The sequence below is a fragment of the Dermacentor variabilis genome, chromosome 5 (assembly GCF_050947875.1).
Source record: "Dermacentor variabilis isolate Ectoservices chromosome 5, ASM5094787v1, whole genome shotgun sequence".
NCBI lineage: Eukaryota > Metazoa > Arthropoda > Arachnida > Ixodida > Ixodidae > Dermacentor > Dermacentor variabilis.
In genome coordinates, this window is record NC_134572.1 from 11,070,581 (window position 1) to 11,095,000 (window position 24,420).

At 46.3% G+C, this 24,420-nt stretch overlaps 1 protein-coding gene across 1 annotated transcript; it reads right to left on the bottom strand.

Moving 5' to 3' along the window:
• Nucleotides 1-5,636: 5,636 nt before the first annotated feature.
• On the bottom strand, nt 5,637-20,347 carry LOC142581793 (uncharacterized). Its single transcript, XM_075691245.1, has 4 exons — nt 20,238-20,347; nt 15,452-15,553; nt 6,860-6,965; nt 5,637-5,965 (listed from the first exon to the last, which is right to left on the bottom strand). The coding sequence occupies exons 1-4, from the start codon at nt 20,344-20,346 to the stop codon at nt 5,887-5,889; spliced, it is 396 nt and encodes a 131-aa protein (XP_075547360.1). The 5' UTR covers nt 20,347; the 3' UTR covers nt 5,637-5,886.
• Nucleotides 20,348-24,420: the final 4,073 nt, after the last annotated feature.

A 24,420-nucleotide genomic window follows, 5' to 3' on the forward strand; every position in this document is an offset into this window, starting at 1 on the left:
CTGGCATAACTGAAGCGTTGGAAACCTAATCACCTTCAATGTAGTCTCCTTGGGACTCCACACACTTCTCCCAGCGGTGCTGCCATTGTTGGAAGCATTCCGAGAAGGCCTTTTTCGGAATGGAGTTTAATTCAGCTGTTGTTGCAGCCATAATGTCCTCTCTTGTCTGAAATCGCGTTCCTTTCAATGGCCTCTTGATTTTGGGAAACAGCCAGAAGTCTCAGGGAGCCATATCAGGAGAGTAAGGAGCCTGTTGAACTACAGGAGTCAGGCTTTTCGCCAAAAAAGTCTGAATCAAGTGCGAGGAGTGTGCAGGAGGATTGTCGGGATGGATGGATGGATGGATGGATGGATGGATGGATGGATGGATGGATGGATGGATGGATGGATGGATGGATGGATGGATGGACGGACGGACGGACGGACGGACGGACGGACGGACGGACGGATAGATGGATGGATGGATGGATGGATGGATGGATGGATGGATGGATGGATGGATGGATGGATGGATGGATGGATAACTTTCTTGAGGTCCGTCGGTGCGCGCGATTAGTGCGCAGCGGGCCGCTCCCACGTCGGGACAGAGAGGCCATGCCCCTTCGCCGCGTCGCGGGCCCGATGGACAGCCCAGAGCTGTGATTCAAGGTCCGAGCTGAGTAGAGCTCATTCCCACTCTTCCTTGGTGGTCCTGGCCCCCGGCGCCAGGGGGCAACCCCAGAGCATGTGAGCAAGGCTGGCTATATCCTGACAGTAGCGACACGCATTGTGAGGGGGCGCGTCCGGAAAGATTTTGTGCAGGAAGGCAGGGCATGGGTAATTGCCCATCTGATGGATGTGCCAATTTCCTGTTGACCACAACTCCGGTCTCTTGCTCCGCACAGCATCACGTAGGACATCCCTGTAGTACTCTATGGTGATTGTTTGAACCTGTGGTGCGTACCCGTGGTGTGCCAGACCGCGGGAGTCAAAGAAAGCAGTCAGCATAACTTTGACGTTGCTGCGCACTTGGCGGACCTTCTTTGGTCTTGGTGACGTGGAACGCTTCCACTGTGGCGACTGTGATTTGGTTTCCAGGTCGTACCTGTACACCCAAGACTCGTCACCAGTGGTTATGGTGCTCATGAAGTCGGTGTCACTGTTTGTGGAATCCAGCATGTCCTGTGAGACTTCAACACGAAGTTGCTTTTGCTCCACCGTGATCACTGTGAGCAGCCTGATCGTTTCGGTATGTTGATGGCCGACCGGAGCGTGGCTCGCTCTCCACCGATTTGCGGCCGTCCTTAATCTGGTTGTACCACTCCTTAATATGTGTGCTGTTCATAGCATCGTCACCGAAAGTCGTCTGAATCTTCCGAATGGTTTCCACTTGGCTGTCGCCCAGTTTCTGACAAAATTTGATGCAGTAGCGCTGCTCCAGTCGTTCCGCCATTTTCCTTGCAATAAAAAACCGACGAGAGCATGCGCACTACCTCATTCAAACGCTGCATCCCAGCGACTGACGCTATCGGCTGGCGGGAAAAAAATTCGCCAATGCGCACGAAGGTTCAAAGTCGGCTCATGCAAGCGCGCTTGTTTCATATCCATCAGGCGCTCTCAAAAAAAAAAGAAAGCATAAGGTGAGATACTTTTCTAACAGACCTCGTATGCAGAGTCAACGCACATGTTGGAACAATACGAAGCGATTGTGAAGTAACGCGGTTTCTTTAAATGCCTTGCAACTAACGGTAACGCGTACAACTCTGTTTACTTAGCCGTTGTGTATTCTCATGGAATGTTTAAGTTTATTCACCACAAAGGTCACAAAATTTAAATCTCATAATAGGCACTTAGCACAGTCTGTATTTTGCGGCCGTGTGTGGTATTTTTGTCACGTTGTACAGTTACCATCACGGGTTACTAGGTCATTTCAGAGTCTTCTTGGTTTCTTCTTCTGGTCTAGCAGTACAAAACTGGTCTGATGCGCGGCGCTGGGGCAACCACGCTCTCGCGGTGGGTTCGCATTCCTATCGGTGTCTGTCCGCTGCCGGCTGCTTGCTCTACGATTTCTGCTCCACCTGTTGCAGCGTCATCAGTGTCCCGCGGGTGAACTCGCCTCCTATTTCCTTGGCACCAAAATTAGTTACATGCTACCAGGCGTACACTTAAATTGCGGGTCACAAGTGCTAAACGCAACTGCATTTTACTCTACATGCTGTGGCATTTTATCCCCACATACAACAGATATGCCCTGATGTAGACATTCTCGAAAACCGTGTTGTGGATACAATGTCAGCCTTACTGCTTCATCTACTTCCCCCAGCGCACCGCGCACGCTCCAGTAATGTGTCGTGGGGTGCGCGATAACGGCGTCCTTTCTGCATTGCCACCTACGTGGCTTCATGGGGTTGTTAAGAACGGCCCAGCTGAGGTGCAAGTTTTGCCAGCCAGTTGCGATAGCGCCGTCAACTTTCTTGGAACGCCACCGTTACGCTCTAGCCTCGTCGCCGTTGTGACTGAATACGATCGACGGACCAACTATTGTTACTGAGCCCGCCACCGCCGCCCTCGTCTGCCGCGAGCGGGGGAGTGCTCGCGGGAACGTACTTCGAGGTTCCTTCCCACGCGCCGTCCAAGACGCAAGACAATGGGCACGCGGCCGCGCTGCGGGGGTCAGCTCGGGGAATAAAAGGCACCTTTCCTGACACAAGCCCCGAGTTCTACGAAGTCCGTCTGACGTCGACTCCGGGCCGTGAACCTGTGCGGAAGTGTGTGTGTGTATAAGCCGTCCTGCAGAGAGGCGGCTTGTTTCGATGACTGGACGAATGTTTCCGTCACCTTCGTATCGAGGGGGGACCGAGTGTTTATAAAGCGCTGTTGTGCGGCTTCTCAGGGTACTTTCTCAAGCAATCATGTTAGACTGAGGTACTTTCTCTCGCAGTCATGCTAGACTGATGTAGATACTGTAAATAAACCCATATTCCTCGTTCTCGATGAGGAGCAGTCCTTCCCTTCATCAACGTCCTCAGCGTGGATAAGTTGGACGACGGCATGGGCCAGCTACCTTCTAATTCATGCCGGACTCCAATCTTGACAACGGGTTACGAGCGATGGGATTGAGCCCCCAATCCTAACAGGGTGTCTAGGGAGGCAAGTACTCCCAACGCGTGACAGACTAGAGAGGTGGGGCCGCTTTATTATATCTGGTCGCGGCTCACGTGTCCGCTTCGCAGGACTTTTAGTTTCTGTGGGGACCTTTTGTCCGTGGCGTCATTGGTGCGAGGTAGTTGCCGCGGGACATCGTCGTCGCGCTCTGTTTCCACTTCTAGAAAGGCTCTAATCTGAGTTACTGTCGTTTCTGTCAGAGGAGTTGTTCTTCCGCGGGGAAGAGGAGTTCCTTCGACAGTGGTCATGCCGTTTTCTGTCGGTGGCTGATGGACGCGTATGGTTTCATTTTTGACCAGACTGGTTCTTGTAACAAGGTCATCAAAAGCATTCAGTGAATATACATAGTACGTAGGTGCCCGTGATTTATGTGTGCTCTCGTATGCATGACCACCTTTGTATATACAAATCTCATAGCAACGCTACAAAATTATGTAGTCACATCATCATTGTACATAACCATTGCGTACACCGTATATATTGAACATCATTTTGTATAATGCGACAATTGTTTTATGTGTAACTGTGCGTTTCCGTGGGTCTATGTGGCTATATGTTAGTGAGTGTGGACTCGGATATGTCTTTCAAAACGTGCCGTGTTTACAATGTTTCGTACTTTGTATACGTTGTTGTCCTGGTGGAACTGTGCCGTCAATGTGACTCAGTGTTCGTATCGCCTTTTGTTGAAATAAACATTTTCTAAAATGGCCAACCCAGCGGCCAGACAGCCACACCAAACAGGAAAAGTAGGCATAGAAAGCTTTGCCTTAAATTTATTCTAATAAACGTATATTATGAGCGACAAATGTTCTAGTTCTTGGTCGTGCCGTTTGCTGTTGCGCCGTTTCTAATGAAAAAAAATATGCCGGCAGGCAGCCACTTATTCAAAATCTGAAAACAAAACGAGAACTTAATGGCATTTGACGTTGACATTTTTACCCAACGGCGGTAAAAACAGTCATTCGGTTCAACGATTCCATCTTGTGAGAGGTTTAATCAAAGGCTGCTTTAACCGCAATTCTAGCCGAGTTCCTACACATTTTTCACACAAAATTTCCCGAGCATATTCAAACCACATGCTATACGTAAGGTTCTGTATTTGCAGAGTAATCTCACAAATAAAGGACGAAAGAGAATACTAAATGAATCGTTTGTGTAATTATTGATGTTTCTTATACTCCGAAGAGCTTCCTACAGTTTCGTCCAAACTTATTATTTCATCTTCGCATCTATGGCTCTCATTTAAGGCTGGCCTTATCGGCGCCGTTCAAGATTGTCGCCCTGGATAACCTTAATCAAGACCGCCATGGCTGCAGGGTTTACTTCAGGAACTTGTGGCTTCAGACATAAGCTGTACCTTCTCCAATGCACATCATATCGAGTGAGTTGTATGCATGACAAGTATAATTGCAAAGTTAGCGTGAATGTACAACACGACGACCTCCTTGGACTTGTCGGTGTCACTTTTTACGTCGGAAATGGATTCAAGGTCGCAGGGTAGCACATTCCACACAATTAATTAAGTAGCTTAATAACATGCTCATGAACCACTAGACAATGTCATTTAAATAGCGGTAATTGCCAGGCTTATAGCAGGCAGGCGCAGCATATGTTATGAGTGAATTTACTCGTTCTCATAATTTTATTTACTGTAGAAATTGTGGAACCTTTATTGGGATTTCTAACCGTGTAAAAAAAAGGCGCAGTTTCGCCCTAAAGGCGAAGCATCGATTGCGATAGCAAGTTAGTAGACATCTTTACGAAGTTAAGATAGTAGTTTTATCGGCCGTATATACTTGTAAATATCCGCGTCCTACGTAAATTCACGAGCATGGGGCCACGCGCGCACAAGCAAACTTGAACAGATCTCACTCCATGGCCGCAGATATTCGCTATCAAAACGCTGGAGTCAGGAAGCGCGGCAGCAGCAGCGAGTGAATTGACCTTTGTGCTAACTCTCGCTTCAAAGCGAACTAAGCGATGAAAACAGCGCACATGTATCTATCAGCACTCGGCGTGCACTATGTCCCATCGCAGATCGCTTTCAAGATAGGGGCCGCGCCATACGCAGCAGCCGCCGGAGTAGAACGCCTCCCCCCTTCCCCGTGGTGCCTTCCGCGCGACGGAAGACGGCGAGCGTCCTCCCCACTTTCCTCCCTTGCTCGCGCAGGATTTAGCCGCCATCATCGGCTCAAAACGGCCGACACAAGATGGTTGTGTCTATAATTTGAATAGTAGAATGTATCCTGGTGTGGTCTACATATTGTTTTCATTGTTTGCATGTATATTTTTGGGTCTTTGTACTGACGACCTTTGAAGGCGTCCGAACGTTTGTCAAGGGAATTAACTTTCGATATAAATTCAAGTTCGTATATAAAAGCATGGCTTCCTCCATTTTCTTTATCATGACATACAACGGATTCAGCATAAATGCGAAGATTTCTTCATTTTTCAGCGCAATTTACCAATCTGTATGTGTAGTTCCAATATTGCTTTTCTGCGACGTCACAAAAAAGCCACAGCTTGACTGAGAACTCCAAAACTTAATTTCTTTTGACTTTTATTCCTCAAAGCTTGTGGCCTAAAATGGCAAGCAGCATCGGTGATTTCGTTACTGGTAGGTATGTGGCGGCGATAGAAAGAGCAATAAGTTATTCTTGTTGGTTAATTTTCTATTCCTTGATTTTTTTTATGTAGCGCCATGTACTGGGTGCTAAGACGGTGATGTAAAGGTTGCCAAGATCACCAGCCACTGTAAAACTGAGAGTCAGGACTCTGCTCTGGAGGCCGCCTTTTTTCTTGTTTCTTTCTTTTGGCGAACCTGAAAAATACGGTAAAGCAGTTCTTACATAACGCCAGTGCAAAGTCAACAGGTACTGGCATTAATGTATCTTACATACTCGGAACTTCAATATTGCTATAAAAACAGGGACAGACATAGAAACGGCAATTTGCTCTCGTTTCTATTTATCTATCCCTGCCTTTCTAGCGCTATTGAGGTTCCCAGTATGACAGGACAACGAGCCCGAATTAATGCCTTGACATCTTACATAGCATATAAAGCAAATGAATCATTTGAAAGGCATCACGATTTCACATGTCGAGTATGGCGCCACTTTTCACTGAACTGACAGTCATCTCGTGAGCATATTATCGCAGAAGTAAGCGGAGTTATTGAAACCGCAGTGAAATGTGCTTTCCTCTACTTCATATAAAGTTATTTCGTGTCGTGGCACCGTTACAGCTCATTTCTTAATCCTGTGGACATACGATTGTGTAGAACTCCCTTTGCAATAAGTATACACTGATCTTCCAATATTGCAAGCGATGAAAAGTACCGCCATCGTATTTCGCGCCAACACAAGACACAACATAGGTTCAAAATGAATTAAATTCTAATTTTACGTATCAATACCGCCTTCTGATTTTGAGGCACGCCGTAATTGGGAACTCCGGATTTGTTTTTACCTACCTGGTCTTTTTACCGTGCACGTTCATTTAATTACACGAACGTTTTCGCATTTAGCCCCCGTCGAAATGCGGCCGCCGTTGCCGGGATCCAAGCGGCAACCTCGAGCTCAGCAGCGCACCACCACTGCCACTAGGCCACCAGGCCGGGTCACACAATATCGATGATACATCCGTATACGTATGCTTGCAAATTGCATATAGGTAACCAGAACGCAGCGTAGCATTAAGAGTGCTGCGCACTCACAGCTTGCAAGTGGTGCTCCTGCAAGGGCGAGCTGCGTCCTCCCGGCGCTCGTCCTCTGGTCCACCAGTTCCGTCCACGAGGGCTGCTTCTGGAGCGTCCTTGGCTCCTGGAAGATGGAAGGCAAGGAGCTATTACCGTTCATAAATTCACAGGGGCTGATAAGACTGCTCCTTAAACATCGTAAGACGAATTTCAGCACGTTACCCGCCACCCATGCTGCCACCCATGAGATTAAATCGGCCTCTCTGACTTTCCGCTTGACCTTTTTTGTTGCTGTGTTGTCCACCCTACAGGCCGCATACTTGTTGGTAAGCTTCCTAGTTCTTTTCCTCCACTGTGAATCAATGTTTTTCCTGTACAGATACCTGAACACTCTCCCAGCCCATTTACTTTCTTCCATATTCCTCAGTCGTTCTTCATACTCAATTTTACTGCGAGCTTCCCTCACTTCAAAACTAGTCCAGCCCATATCACCCTGTACAGCTTCATTTGTAGTCTTCCCGTGAGCGCCCAATGCGAGGCGACCCACTGACCTTTGGTTCCCGTCGAGTCCTGATTGTACCCCTGATTTATAGCAAACAACCGCATTTCCAAAAGTAAGTCCTGGAACCATTACACCTTTCCACATACCTCGGAGGACCTCGTACCTATTGTATCACCATAGCGCTCTGTGCTTCATTATGGCTGCATTTCTCTTTCCCTTTACTGTTATGGCTTTTTCCTGTGTTTCCATATATCCATTGCCTTCGTTTATCCATATACCAAGGTATTTATATTCTGTAACCCGAGGTATTTCTTGGCCATGTATCTCCACTGTCTGTTCTCTGTTTTCATTGAATACCATAACACCTGATTTTCTAACACGAAATTTCAAACCTAAATTGTTGCCTTCCTGCCCACAGATATTAGCCAGACGTTACAAATCACTTTGCTTGTTAGCTAGCAACACAATGTCGTCCGCACAAAATAAACCTGGGAGTTGCTGCTCTATTACTGTACCCGCCTGTTTGTATGAGAGATTAAACCCGATATTACTTCCTTCTATAGCGCCCCCTCCATCCTCACCATGTACATCATAAACTGCAGCGGGGATAAAGGACACCCCTGCCTCAGCCCCTTGTTGATATGAACTATGTTGATATGAACGCTCCTCATTCCTGCCCATTCAACGCAAACGGTATTTTCTAGGTAAATCTCTCTCAAAAGCTGTAGACAATCGTTACCTAAGCCTTCCCCTTCCAGAATATCCCACAAAATGTTGCCGTCTACGTTTTCGTAGGCTCCGGTAATGTTTAAAAAGGCCATATACAACGGTCTGCTTTCTGCTTTTGATATTTCAATACACTGAGTAAGAACAAACAAGTTATCATCCAAAAGCATACCTATTCTGAAGCCATTCTGAAGCTTTCCCAAAATGCCATTATTCTCTGCCCATGCTTGAAGCTTTAATTTGATTGCCTGCATTGCTAGTCTGTATATTAGCGATGCAATGGTCAACGGTCTATACGAGTGAATTCTGTCTTTCTCCCCCTTACCTTTATAAATTAAATTCATTCTACTTTGCCGCCAACTGTCTGGTATTCGTCTTTCTTTTAAAGTTTTTTCCACTGCTTTTACCAGAGCTTCCTTACTTTTTGGTCCTAGTTCATTTATCAGCCCAACGGGAACCTCGTCTAGCCCTCTGGTTTTGCGCTTAGGAATTTTCTCTTCCGCTTTCTTCCAGTTTAAATTTGTCAGCACCAGCTCCTTTTCCACTTGGGTGTCTTTCATGCTCTTTTTTTCATCAAGTACAACCTCGTCATTGCCTTGGAAAGATTCGGCTGTTGCTTTTCGGAGGTAATTTATTGCCGCTTCTCCTTCCAGTCTGTTTTCATCTTCGTCTAAGATATGTTGTTGTATTGTTGTTGACTTCCTGCCTAATAATTTTATGTGGTTCCAAGATATTCTAGGTGCGGCCTTCTTTTTCTCACGTATTTCTGACAACCAACGCTCACTTTCACCTTTTAATTTTGCTTGCACCAGTATTTGAACCATAGACTTTTTCTCCCGGTATATTTCCCATTTACTGGTTACTTCATCCTGTGGCAACTGCGCCTTCTTTTACTGCCTGTGCTCTCGAGATGCTTTCTGTCGTTCGGCGATCGCTTATCGTATCTCCTTGTTCCACCAGATTTTCGGTTTCTTTTTTCCTTTCCAACGAACATGTTGTTTCTCTTTCCGTATTTCTGTCATTATTACACTTAGAAGCTCACCATATTCCCACTCTTTACTTGGCCATTTGCCAAGTTCTTCCTCAACTCTAGTGACTGTATTTGCTATTTTGTTCAGCGTTCAAATTTTGACTGGCCATTTTGCTCTCCTTGCTCTCTTTCCCAACTACATATCCGATTTTCAAAATGATGCGTTTATGGTCACTCCTTATGCTGTTAAACCCTTCCTCATCGATGACAATTTCTCTCAACTAATTATGAATTCCTTCTGTCATCAGACAGTAATGAATGGTCGATTGCCGGTTCCCCACTTCCCACGTGATCTGTCCTTCACACTTAGGCCCTGTATTCACGATCACGAGGTTATGTTGCTCACAAAGGTCCAGCATTGACTTCCCGTTATTGTCGGTATAGCCATCTAAATCCTGTATGTGGGCATTCATGTCACCTAATAGGACTATTTCAGCACCACTCCCGAAACCCTTAATATCAGCGCTTATGCATTCCACTAACTCTTTATTCTTCTCTGTGCAATTTTTTCCGGTCCACAAATACGTAACACCCAGCCAAGTTTCTTTCCCACTCATTATACCTGATAACCAAAGATGCTCTTGACATTGTGAATTTACTCTTTTCCATTTGGCTCGCTGATGGATGAACGTTCCCACTCCCCCTCCCTTTCTTTCCGACTTAGTTCTGTTGCACCCTTCTCAATAACTAAATTCTCAATAACTGGCGGCTCTTGTGAGTCTCTAAGGTGCGTTTCTGTAACAGCATACACCCCTATTTGTTCTCTGTGTAACTGCTCCTCAATCTCTGCCCACTTTTCCTTTCTTCTGCCGCCCTGCATGTTTATGTAGCCTATTGCATGCGAGCTCTTTTTCTTGTTTTCCTCCTTTTTCTGTTATCGACGACGATGCTCTTCTAGTGTACCCCTAGGGGACTTTCTTCATTATTATCTACTCTGACCTCCTGAGCGCCCGCGGGCCCCCTAAAAAAAAGCAACAGCGCGACCACTAAGTCGCCAGCCAACTTCTCGTGCTAGCCTGTAATTGAAGTGGATCCCGTCCCGTTTAAAACCACCACAACTTCTCACTTCCCTGTTTACTTCGACAACCTCGAAGCCTTTCTCTCGGCTCGTTTTCCATATTGCCTCATTAGCAGCCACTACGGCTCTTTGTACATGACTGTCACGCACAGGCACCTCCGGCACCGTGCACACCACGATCTGCACCTGAGGGGATAGCTCACGCAAGTCGTCCACCCCCTTCGCCGAGCGCTGATCTAGTCCTGGCCCTTTCCTGTTTAGGACGTCATTTAGCCCACCTGCTACTATGACGAGGTTGCGCACGTGGGCATTTTCCGCGAGCTTTTCTTTTGCTCGCTCCATGACAGAACCCAGTGTACGCCCTGGAAATGTCCCTACCGCCACTTTTTTGTCGCCTTTCACTCTCTCCACAATTGCTTTTGAGCACTCAGCCAGGTTTGAATCGCCAGCGATAATCACCCTTTCACTCTCTCTTACCTTTCCCTGCTTCCCTTTGTCATTTTCCGCGTGATTCGGACTCGACAAGGGGCATTGCCCCCTGGGCTCCTGCTTTTTCCGCGTAGCGGCCTCAAGGTAGGTGCTGCTCTTTCCAGCTAAAGCTTCATCACCCTGCATGCGTTCCACGTATTTCTCTGACCCTGCCGCGCCTGTCGCGTCGGGGATCTGCGTTCCATTGTCACGCACATTTTCGGTCACAATGGCTTCCCTGTTCAGCTTTTCCTCGGCTGCTTCAAGTCTCTTTTCGACTACCTTCCGTGCCTCACGCTCCCTGTTTAGCTCATTTTTGAGCTCTTGCTCCTGTTTGAGAAGCTCTTCCTGGAAAGCCTCTATTTTCTGCAGCCTAGTATCGACATCACATTGTGTGCCGGTTGATTCGACGCCCTCTCCATTCTCACCCGCCTCCTCATCTGCCTTGAGGGACCTCCCCCCCCCCCCCCCACCCCGTACTGCCTGCTTTACCGGCTTTCTCGCCGTGTATTGCACGGCTTTTTTGCAAATACTATAATGCTATATCAATGCAGAGCGCGTGCCTTTTAGAACAAAACCGATACGCACAGGATCCAAACCACTGTTTCAAAAACAATCAATGCCGCGTAGACCAAAGGTATGACACGCTCTCGCACGCGCTCAACCACGCGGCCACGCTCTCACTTTTCTACCAAACACGCACAGTAAAACCACTAATAGCTATTTGTCTTGCCACTTCCAAGCTACTATTTAAAGACTACAAACACTCAACGTCCCACTCGGCTGCACGTGTTGGAAAACGTGGCACGAAAGGACGCTCTAATCATCCTGCAAAACAAATGTACACGAAGCACACCCGCGCACCCGAAATACGAGAGACAGAAAGAAGGAAAGAAGAGGAAAGAAAAGGAAAACCCCCAATTACTATTTAATTGCAAACAGAAGCAAGCTCAAAACAGAAGCAAGCTCAAAGTATGCACAAAAACTTATGATTTCGTCGTCGCCACGGAGCCCCGAAAAGCACGTCCATTTGCCACAAAATCCAAACACCCACACAACGACACGCGCTACTCTGGCGCCATCTCGTAGCCATCGCCACCGCAAAGCCCGCCATGCGCGGCACTACTCTTTTCGCACGCTTTCGCCATACCCTCCTTCTCACATTCCGCCTCCTAGCTCCGCTGCACTCTTCTCCTCTGCTTTGCTCCTCGCTTTCGCTTTGCTATCACCGTCTTTTATACGGGCTCCGCGTTCGTTCTTTCATCCTTCGCTGTGCTCGTTCGCTCGGCTGCGAGGACGCCCAGGGACGACGCCTACTCTCGCTGCAGGAGCGGGCACCTGCGCTCTAGAACAATCATAAAAAGCCAACTTTCCCGAACGCGGCTGATGGGTGATGCTGCTGTCTTTGCGAATAATTTATATTTTTTTGCTAAGATGACTTTAAGTGCCCCGATGGTGGGATCATGGTGGATCATGATGACCAGGAAGTCGAAAGCTTCTATGAAGACGTGGAATCGGCGATGGGTAAAGTCCAAACAAAATACACTATACCGATGGGCGACTTCAATGCCAAGGTAGGCAAGAAGCAGGCTGGAGACAAGTCAGTGGGGGGAATATGACATAGGCTGTAGGAATAGCAGGGGAGAGTTATTCGTAGAGTTTACAGAACAAAATAATATGCGGGGAATGAGTAACTTCTTCCGAAAGCAGGTTAGCCTAAAGTGGACGTGGAGGAGCCCGAATGGCGAGACTAGGAATGAAATAGACTTTATACTCTGCGCAACCCTGGCATCATACAAGATGTGGACGTGCTCGGCAAGGTGCGCTGCAGTGACCATTGGATGGTAATAACTCGAATTATCCTAGACTTGAGGAGGGAACTGAAGAAACTGGCACATAAGAAGCCGACCAATGAGTTAGCGGCAAGAGGGAACATAGAGGAATTCCGGATCAAGCTGCAGAACAGGTATTCGACTTTAACTCCGGAAGATGACCGTAATGTTGAAGCAATGAACGACAATTTTATGGGCATCATTAGGAAGTGTCCAATAGAAGTCGGCGGTAACTCCGTTAGACAGGATAACAGTAAGCTATCGCAGGAGACGCAAGATCTGATCAAGCAACGCCAATGTATGAAAGCCTCTAACCGTACAACTAGAATAGAACTGGCAGAACTTTCCAAGTTAATCAACGAACGTAAGACAGCTGACATAAGGAAGTATAATATGGGTAGAATTAAACATGCTCTCAGGAACGGAGGAAGCCTAAAAGCAATGAAGAAGGCACTATAGGAATAGGCAAGAATCAGATGTATGCGTTAAGAGACATAGCCAGCAACATCATCATTAATATGGATGAGGTAGTTCAAGTGGCTGAGGAGTTCTATAGAAATTCGTACAGTAACAGTGGCACCCACGACGATAATTGAAGATAGAATACTCTAGAGGAATTTGAAATCCCACAAGTAACGCCGGGACAAGTAAAGAAAGCCTTGGGAGCTATGCAAAGGGGTAAGGCAGCTGGGGAGGATAAGGTAACAGCAGATTTGTTGAAAGATGGTGGGTAGACTGTTCTAGATAAACTGGCCACCCTGTATACGCAATGCCTCATGACCTCGAGCGTACCGGAATCTTGGAAGAACGCTAACATAATCCTAATCCATAAGAAAGGGAACGCCAAAGACTTGAAAAATTATAGACCGATCAGCTTACTGTCTGTTGCCTACAAAGTATTTACCAAGGTAAATGCAAATAGCATCAGAGACCACGTTAGACTTCTGTCAACTTAAGGACCAGGCAGGATTCCGTAAAGGCTACTCAACAATATACCATATTCACACTATCAATCATGTGATAGAGAAATGTGCGGAATATAACTTCATTGAATATAGCTTTCATTGATTACGAGAAAGCGTTTGACTCAGTCGAAACCTCAGCAGTCATGGAGGCATTACGGAATCAGGGTGTAGACGAGACATATGTAAAAATACTGAAATATATCTATAGCGGCTCCACAGCCACTGTAGTCCTCCATAAAGATAGCAACAAAATCCCGATAAAGAAAGGCGTCATGCAGGCAGGGAGATACGATCTCTCCAATGCTATTCACAGCGTGTTTACAGGAGGTATTCAGAGACCTGGATTGGGAAGAATTGGGGATAAGAGTTAACGGAGAAAAGCTTCGTAACTTGCGGTTCGCTGATGATATTGCCTTGCTTAGTAACTCAGGGGACCAACTGCAATGCATACTCACGGACCTGGAGAAGCAAAGCAGAAGAGTGGGTCTAAAAATTAATCTGCAGAAAACTAAAGTAATGTTTAACAGTATCTCAAGAGAACAGCAGTTTACGATAGGTAGCGAGGCACTGGAAGTGGTAAGGGAATATATCTACTTAGGGCAGGTAGTGACCGCGGATTCGGATCATGAGACTGAAATAATCAGAAGAATAAGAATGGGCTGCGGTGCGTTTGGCACGCATTCTCAGATCATGAACAGCAGGTTGCCTTTATTCCTCAAAAGAAAAGTGTATAACAGCTGTGTCTTACCAGTACTTACGTACGGGCAGAAACCTGGAGGCTTACGAAAAGGGTTCTACTTAAATTGAGGACGACGCAACGAGCTATGGAAAGAAGAATGATGGGTGTAACGTTAAGGGATAAGAAAATAGCAGATTGGGTGAGGGAACAAACGCGAGTTAACGACATCTTAGTTGACATCAAGAAAAAGAAGTGGGCGGGACATGTAATGAGGAGGGAAGATAACCGATGGTCATTAAGGGTTACGGACTGGACTCCAAGGGAAGGGAAGCGTAGCAGGGAGCGGCAGAAAGTTAGGCGGACGGAAGAGATTAAGTAGCTTGCAGGGATAACATGGCCTCAATTAGTAGATGACCGGGGTAGTTGCAGAAGTGGGAGAGGCCTTTGCCCTGAAGTGGGCGTAACCAGAATGATGATTATGATGACGGTGGTGATGGTGGTATCGAACCTCTGTCCCTCAGCATAGCAGCCCGATCGATGACGTAACCATTGGCCACAGTCACACTTCTTTATTTTTTCTTTATTGCACGAAAATATCAGTAAGGTCGAGAGAACATTATTTACGTTACATTTAGACGCACGCACGAAAAACAAGCGCACACGTGGTACGCAAGTTCAAGGACGGGGCAAAGAAACACAAGCGTCCTGATGGGAAATGCACTCAGGAACGGGATCGAATATTTCAAGCACACGTACTACGCACTTGAGCAGCTTTCTCTCGAAAGATAGACCTTGCCGAGCCAGATGGCTCGGCGTGCCTGCCGATCATCTGGTTCGTCCATAATGATTAAAATCCTAGTAGCTTGAACAAATCATGCTGTACATTACACGTATACCGCTGTCGTTCCAACGCCAACTAGCTCTTTGAGATGGTCACCGCATGTATCACATTGCGCAACAGCACGGGTGCGCGAAAGCACATGCGCGCACGCCAGTTTCCTGTTCGCAAAGACGCAGGGATGAAGTGGGCAAACTCAATGGTATTTCATTACACGCAAGTTTTCCGAAAATCGAAGTTTTCCCCCTTTCTTTCTTTTTTTTTGCGCAGGAAGGGGCATTTAAATCACGCTTTGCTCATTATCGAACACTGCTGCAAACCCATGCGTAAACCACATCATCGCAGCATGCAATACGCGGGAATATTCTGGCAGAACCTTTCTGGCATATAAGCAGTACACAGCGTACAAGCAAGACAGCGGTGTGCGGTTCAGGAAAAAAGGAGGTGATTAACCCACTGACGTGGTACTGCTCGCAATTGTTACAATAATTACAGGAGACGAAGAATACCTCGCATTGATGAGTGTAATTCAGACACAGAGTTGTCACTCACCGTTATCGCACCAGGGGGAGCTCAGCTCGAGCAGAACGCAGACAACGCGGTCCAGGTTCCCGTTCTTCACATCCACGTCCCTCCTTAGGCGGCGAAAGGCAGCTGCGGAGAAGGGCGTTTATATAGGACATAAACGTTAATATAAAACGCGCAATGAGTGCTAACGAAAACTATTAAATCGTGGGGATTTAATGCGCCAAAATTGCACAGTCGGTTATGAGGGATGCCGTGGTGGAAAGATCCGAAATAATTTTGACTGCGCTTCTCTAACCTGCATTTAAATATAAGAACATGGTCGTTTATGCACTTCGCATGCGTTGAAATTCCACCGCTGTGGCGGTCGGGAGTTAAACCAGCGACCTCGTGGTCAGCAGCAGAATGACATACTTAACCAGTATACGCCATATTCAACAAAAATATTCACCGACGATTGCGGTACTCTTTAATGCGAAATTTGAGCGCAGCTCTATATATGTTTTCATTTCGCGATATATTGTCTAGCGCGGACAATCTGTCTCGTGCGGCATGTTGCAATCGGAGCGAAATGTGGCGCGGCTGGTACTGGTACGTATGGTACTGGTGGACCCGCTCGCCGCATGTCATCGATGAACAGACGACGGCGCTCTGGCGCCATCTTGTAGGGGTCGTCGGCGCAGAGCCCGTCTTGCGCGGCGCTACGCTTTTCTTCTCAGGCTTTCGCCACACCCTCCTCCTCCACTTTCCTCCTCGTGCTGTCTTCGCTATCGCCGTCTTTCACCCCCCGCTGCGCTCCGCGTCCGCTAATCACTCATATTTACAAAATAGGAAGCAAATTGTTGATATAGGAGGCTTCTACTCGGACCCACTGGCAATTTCTTGTGACGCGCCACAAGGCAATATTTTGAGGCTTTTTTCTTTTTAATCTCTACATAAATGACATCATCAGTATAGCTCTAGCAATAACATTCTTCATTTACGCGGATGATACAAGTATATTTTTGTCAGCGAAAGAAACCGACCAAGTTATTCGCCTTGCGAACGAAATTCTAGCTAAGCTAGAAAAATGGACAGAGGAAAACTGCCTAAAATAAATACACAAAAAAACAAAGGCAGTGTTATTCCATGCTAGAAATAAAAACATAACAATAAATGAAAATGTCCTGCTGAAATCAACCCCTGTTAAAATCGTCCCGTGTATTAAAACATTAGCTGTTGTCCTTCACGAGGTCATGTCTTGGAATGCCCATATAAACTACTTAACAAAAACACTATCGGAAGTGGCTGGACTCATATATCGAAATCCAAATTTACTGCCATGTAATGTAATGATGTTACTCTATTATCCGTTATTTTGTTGGAGACTTAATTATTGATATTTAGTTTGGGCCTCTACGACACCAACAATCTGCATAAAGTTTATGTTGTACAAAAAAGGTTTCTCCGTGTTCTGGCAAATATCCCCATCGACTATCCTTTATCTCTGAACCTTTATTTCTCACGTATAATGTATTACCTGTTACAAAGACTTATGATTATCGTCTGTGCAAACGAGATAAGCAAGAGATAAAGAATAATACTTGTTTCTTGCACCATTTAGTAAACAAAAAAGCACTCTACCACATGTCACACACGAACTTTTGAGAGATATGAAGTTGACACTTGTTACGAACGGCCTGCGAGGGTACCGACCTACAAAATTTTCCCAGCGAGCTGCAGGTGCGGGGGTGGCGAGCTTCCCAGAAGCGACCTTGGAACCCTTCCCCACCTGCTGCGGCGACTCGCTTTGTAGGGACGACGACGTGCCGCGTCAAGACCCCCTCGGCGCTGCTGCGATGTGCATTCCTCTTTCAGTCATGTTAGACTGATGAACTTTGACGTTCTCATGTACATACTTTAAATAAATTCCATATTCCTCGTTCTCGATCAGAACAAGTCTCTACCTTCAACAACGTCCTCAGCGTGAATAAGTTGGACGACGGCATGGGCCAGCTACCACCTATTTCATGCCCGACCCCAACCATTACAACATGTAGGACAACATATGGTTTACAAATGTTTAAAAACCGGCTACCGAGGTTGTTAAATTAATCGCATAAGAAAAACATTCAACCTGAGAACATTACTTTCAAGAAACTTCCGTGACTACTTTAGTAAATAAAAAAAGAAACACGAAATCACTTCGCTATTCTTCCATTTTCTTTCTTTCATTACAATGCTTTTTGTACATATTTCCGGTGGTAATATATTGTCGGAGTTACGCTCTATGTTTAAAGTCAAGCCTTTGTGTGGATTTGTCTTTGTTAATGTAGTAACTTCTGTTTGTTTAATTGACTGTGAATTTAAACTTTTTTAGATGTATGCAGTAACTTCTGTCTGTTGATGAATAAAGCGAAAATCAAACATCCACCCGTTCGTAGCAATTGCTAGAAAGGAAACCCATGCGGGTTCCTCGAAAGAAAAGCCTCATAGTTGAAGAAAAATTCGTCCTGGTCCGGGACTCGAACCCGGGACCACCGCCTGTCCGGGGCAGCCGCTCTACCATCTGAGCTAACCAGGCGGCTAGCAGATGGCAGGGCGAAGTCGAATTTGTCGACAAATGCTGTTGATTGTGAATTTAAAAACTTTGTTAGATGTATGGTGTCCTGAAATTTGAATGTATGCGGTTCGCACTTCTCGACATTGAAACACGATGCCATAAAAGTTGAATGTATTTTTTTTCTTTTGTATGCACATCTTTCAATGCTTGTGGAATTCTATGTTAAATTTTGCATGATTTTGTTATCGCTACGTGAAGTTGCCAGTGCGGGGGCCTGCGGCCTTGTCAAGCTGCCATTATGACAGCTTTTTCTGCAGGCCTCCATCATCATGTAAACGCGTGATCCCTATAAAGCTATTATTATTATTATTATTATTATTATTATTATTATTATTATTATTATTATTATTATTATTATTATTATTCGCGGTGCTCGTTCGGTTACGAAGACGCTCAACGCAGGAACGGGCGCCTAAGAGCTGCGCTCGTAAGACTATCGAGGCAAGTTGTCTAGGCGGATTGAACGTGACCTAAGAAACGACCACATAGGCGCGTGGCCGGCATCGTAGCTGCAAGATGTGGTTGGTGGGCGAGAGGAAAATTCTGGGTCAACCTCACGGAACCATAGAATAATGACAGGCAAGAAAATTGGCGGAAATAGCAGTTGTCAAGTCACTTGGACACTTGGAACACTTGGACGCTTAACAATTGCGCCATCAATGAGCACATGCGGGGATGAAGTTCTCGCATTTTAACCCATGCTTTCAAACGGCAATGTGTTAGATATTCAAGAATTACGCAACGATAACCTCAGATGCCGCTGCACAAGCAACTTCCGATAGATCAGAAAGGAATCAGAAACTTTTGCGAAAATCGTGAGCAAAAGCTCATTTGCGAGAGTTTTCTTGCAAGGCATCTGTGAAGGACAAATTTATTCGTATCTCTTCTCACGTTTCTTTCTTTCTTCTTTTTTTTTTTTTTTTTGAGAAAGCAATACTTCATGTCCAAGGTAGCGGCCGCCTGTTAAAGCTCCCTCGTACTTGTTCAGTTTCTTTTTTTTTTCAACTTAGGGCCTGAAAAAGAAAGCAATTCTTTTAATTGTCCATTTCGCGCAACATATGTTCATCACGCAGGCTGATAGATAAGCCATTTCCGGTGTTCTATAGCCCTTGCTGACCACGACACGAATCTCCTATCGCTCGACGGCGTGTTCAAGGAGTTGCAACAGGTCTCCATCGCGATGCGTAATAGCTCCACAATACACTTACCTGTCTACGAATGAAACACGTCCTTCCACACGCCCCTCAACATCCCCTCCCACCACAAGGTTACCACATAGGCAGTTATACGTAAGCTTTCTGTCTCTCTCTCAATATTGCTTTTCAGTTTAGGATGCTATAGCATATTACGTTTCAGATATCCAGAACATTTGTCTGGAAAGTTGGTTCTTGATATAGTGTAGAACGTCTTCATGAGGAAAAGGCTGGTACGCGTGTTCTTACGACGCCGTGCACCTTAGTGGGCTGTTTCACGTCATTCTAATTTATGGCGCACAGCGGAGGTGTTCTTTTTTCCTGTGTTAGTTGTCTTGAGCTCCGGAAAACAACAGACATGTTCTCTAAACTGCAGTACACTAATATTTTTACGCACCTTTAGCGGTCACATGAAGTTACAGGAAGTTTTAAAGATAATCAGTCATTGATTTTATTAGAGTCGCACAAGATACAAAATCTCGCTAATCGACTTTCCTTTGCCGTAATTGCATCGGTACGAATATTAATGTTGAACTACGGAGCTCGGAAAGTCGCTTCACAGAGGCTTTACAGGATAGACAGCGCTTATGTCGCATGGCGCCTTCTCCTTAGGCGCGCACAAAAATTGCATAATTATCGCTATATACGTGTGAACAGGAATGTGCTGGCCAGGCTACACTGATGCATATATATCCGAAAGAGCAAGCATATTATGCTTTATGCCGAGGACCCGCACATATTTACCGGCAATTTTAGGCGCGTATGGCTATGAGCAATTTAGTTAAACGTAGTATAAGCTTCCATCTCAAGAGGTGGAAAAGTTTAATGTATATTTGTGTTCTTATGGGCTTACTTGCACCATAATCGCAATTTTTCGTTATCAGATTATGAAAAATATTGAAGTCTACAGGCACTTCTAAAACGATTGTAATTTGTTCGTTAGACAACGAATTCGTAAAATCCGGTTTAAGAAACGGTCTTCGGCTGCAGTTCCGCATGACGTGTCTGGAAATGTTACCTGTGCGAGCCAAGTTCATGTCGCGCCGCCCCATCCAAGGTATGGCTTGTCCCGGGGACGCAAGAGCTCCCACTACTACGTTCAAACCGATCAGCAGAAGAAGCGCCATCGCCGTCGCCATCGCGATCGAGTGTGTGGGTCTGGCCGCGTTAGCGCCCTTTGTAGAGCTTCCAAACCCGCATGCAATTTCCGGGTCCTGCCGTCCAATGGCTAAGCGCCGCTCGTGCGTCACAGCGCTGCCGTTGTCCAATGACAGCCCGCGGTGAAAGCGGGCAAGAAAGGCGGCGTTGTGTGGCCGCCAGAAGGACGTGCGATTTCCGATCGACGGATGGGCAGACATATTCTAGCAATACAAAATAAGGGACAATAATACGTCTGTCACAGAGGGCAGCAGGCGGCCATCGGCAATTCTCGACGCCTGCGGCACTCGCTCATTTCTCCGCCTTTTGTGGGAGGTTATTTGACGTCGCCGGTGCTGACGCCTGCGAAACCTTATTTTCTTGTCCTTTGTTTATTGTTTTTTTTAAAGTGCACGAATCGAACACGCCACGTCTCACGCAAAGACCAGAAGTGAAGAGCGAGGAAAGCCTGAAAGATTTGAATTTATGGTTCTACGTGCCGTTGAAGTATTTACGTTTTCTCACCCGGCCATATTGGAGTGATGTCATTGCTTCAAAAGAGAAGAACGGCACGAAAGAATGGGGCCCGTTTGCTGCAACAGAGCAGAGTACCCAAAGTTCAACTACATTTTTATCATTAGCAGCGCACCTCCATTTGAAGAACTGGTGTTCTTTACATAGCACACCTGTCTGGAAGTCAGTCAGGAGCCTGTATATTTCGCATTCCTTGCAGGCGGAGTAGAATAAACTGAACCATGGCGTTAACATCGCAGTTGGAACATTATAGAGCCAGCTTCTTCCAAAAATACGGCCTATTCAAGTTATCGCATGCAAAATGGCTATACCAGAGGAAATCCCTCGTATCAGGAGATTAAAAGCAAAACGTTCAAGATAGCGCTACCGTTACAGCTTCTTTCCCAATTGCGTATGCGCAATGAGCGGCAAGTGGTATCGGTAACGATAGAATGTTAACGCTGTGCTAAGTTATCCTAATTTCTGTTGGCTCTGTACAGTCATCGTAGAGTCAGAGGCGAGACTTGGGGCCCGTGTTTGGGACGACTATCACTTCAGATACACGGTCCAAGCAACCCCTTCCTAGCCCCAACTTCTCATCATGGCACACACTGATTCGCACAAGATGTTCCCCGAGCTTATAAGCAGTTTTGTGACGTACTTGTAGTCATCTGCAATGCTCAGTCCCAGTCAGCTCTGAGAAACAACAACACGGGCCAATAAACCATCACGCGAGTTGCCAATATCAAGTACCGTCTCCATGAACGAGCAGTAAAAATGCGTCAAAAGTGTACTCGAAGTAGTGCCGGAGACTTTTTTGCGATAATAATCAGCTTTTAAGCCGGCGCATTCACACATTGGACACCTCGCGAATAGCGCTGTGTTCTCTCGATAGATATCGTGGACAGCAACCGCCAACAAGGATTACTCCTGGCGTATCCTGGCACGGAGCAATCTCGCCGTCAGGCGCTCGATATTAAACTGTGGCGGAATGGCAGCACATACTAATCCGTTCAATTTTGCGGCCGCTGGTCCGAACTCGGACGAGCTGCAGAGATTCCGCAATTCAGAACGCGGTCGCAGGCAGCTGAAAACTCGTTAAAACATCTCGGCGTTGTGCCGCTAATCATAGTTCTACTGCCCCTCACCGTCTTGAAGGTTTAAAAAAGTTTTTTTTTTTTTTTACCGGTGAGGAGAACGACGTTGTAGCACGCGTCCGTGCCTACCGGTGATCAAACTACAGAAATACGACACTATCGACCGCGTATAGCACGATGAATTTGAAGCATGGATTGATTGCAAGTGCTACGTCAAACAGGTTTCAGACGGCGTATACGTCGCAAACCATAGTAGTTCTCAAACATGAGGCATAGTCCGGGCATGTCGCAGAACCTCGCCAGACACTACTCATCACCTGTCAGCACGTAACTATTGACAACTCACGCGCCACTGGTTGGAGCAAGGAACCGAGCCTACATTTCATGATTCTATGCCCAGCGTTAAACACATACTATACCGGGCAGCCAGGAACCTCATCATGCCGGCATGGGCCGATGAAATATACCGATGACGCCACCACTGCTGTAGCTCAATGGATATGGCGTTTTACTAGTGAATGCTTACATGTAAGGCGGTGGGTACGATTTTCATGCTGCGGCAGCTACATGCAGATGGGAGTGCAACGCAACAAAGCTCGTGGGCGAGCTTCGGGTGCACGTGAAAAACGGCAGGCGGTCAACAATAATCCGGAGCCCGACATCACACGGCGTCTCTCATATGCTGTGTTGCTTCACCTCCCACCCCCCCTGTCATCAGCATCAGCCTGGCTACGCTCAATGCAGGTCAAAGGCCTCTCCCGTACTTCTCCAACTACCTCGGTCATGTGCTAATTGTTTCCATGTTGTCCCTGCAAACTTCTTAATCTCATCCGGCCACCTAACTTTTTGTACCCCCTGCTACACTTTCCTTCTCTTGGAATCCAGTCCGCAACCCTTAATGACCATCGGTTATCTCCCTCCTCATTACATGTTCTGCCCATGCCCATTTCTTTTTCTTGATATCAACTAAGATGTCGTTAACTCGCGTTTGTACCCCCACCAAATCTGCTCTTTCCTTATCCCTTAACGTTACACCCATCATTCTTTCCATAACTCGTTGCGTCGTCCTCAATTTAAGTAGAACCATTTTCTTAAGCGTCCAGGATTCTACCCCGCAGATGAGTACTGGTAAGACACAGCTGTTATACACTTTTCTTTTGAGGGATAATGGCAACCTGCTGTTCATGACCTGAGAATGCCTGCCAAACGCACCCCAGCCCATTCTTATTCTTCGGATTATTTCAGTCTCATGATCCGGATCCGCGGTCACTACCTGCCCTAAGTAGATGTATTCCCTTACCACTTCCAGTGCCTCGCTACCTATCGTAAACTGCTGTTCTCTTGAGATACTGTTAAACATTACTTTAGTTTTCTGCAGATTAATCTTTAGACCCACTCTTCTGCTTTGCTTCTCCAGGTCCGTGAGCATGCATTGCAGTTGGTCCCCTGAGTTACTAAGCAAGGCAATATCATCAGCGAACCGCAAGTTACGAAGCTTTTCCCCGTTAACTCTTATCCCCAATTCTTCCCAATCCAGGTCTCTGAATACCTCTGTAAACACGCTGTGAATAGCATTGGAGAGATCGTATCTCCCTGCCTGACGCCTTTCTTTATCGGGATTTTGTTGCTTTCTTTATGGAGGACTACAGTGGCTGTGGAGCCGCTATAGATTTATTTCAGTATTTTTACATACGGCTCGTCTACACCCTGATTCCGTAATGCCTCCATGATTGCTGAGGTTTCCACTGAGTCAAACGCTTTCTCGTAATCAATGAAAGCTATATATAAGGGTCGGTTATATTCCGCACATTTCTCTATCACCTGATTGATAGTGTGAATATCGTCTATTGTTGAGGAGCCTTTACGAAATCTTGCCTGGTCCTTTGGTTGACAGAAGTCTAAGGTATTCTTGATTCTATTTGTGATTACCTTAGTAAATACTTAGTAGGAAACGGACAGTAAGCTGATCGATCTATAATTTTTCAAGTCTTTGGCGTCCCCTTTCTTATGGATTATGTCAGCGTTCTTCCAAGATTGATCCGCAATTCCTCTATTTTCCCTCTTGCCGCTAACTCATTGATCGGCTTCTTATGTGCCAGTTTCTTCCGTTCCCTCCTCAAGTCTAGGATAATTCGAGTTCTTACCCTCCTAGGGTCACTGCAGCGCATCTTGCCGAGCACGTCCGCATCTTGTATGATGCCAGGGTTAGTGCAGAGTATGAGGTCTATTTCATTTCTAGTCTCGCCGTTTGGGCTCCTCCACCTCCACTTTCGGCTATCCCGCTTGCGGAAGAAGGTACTCATTATCCGCATAGCATTCTGTTCTGCAAACTCTACTAATAACTCTCCCCTGCTTTTCCTAGAACCTATGCCATATTCCCCCACTGACTGGATGTAGGGGCGTAGACCTGTACGGCGTTTATTTGTAACTCTTACTAATTGTCACAAGACCGGC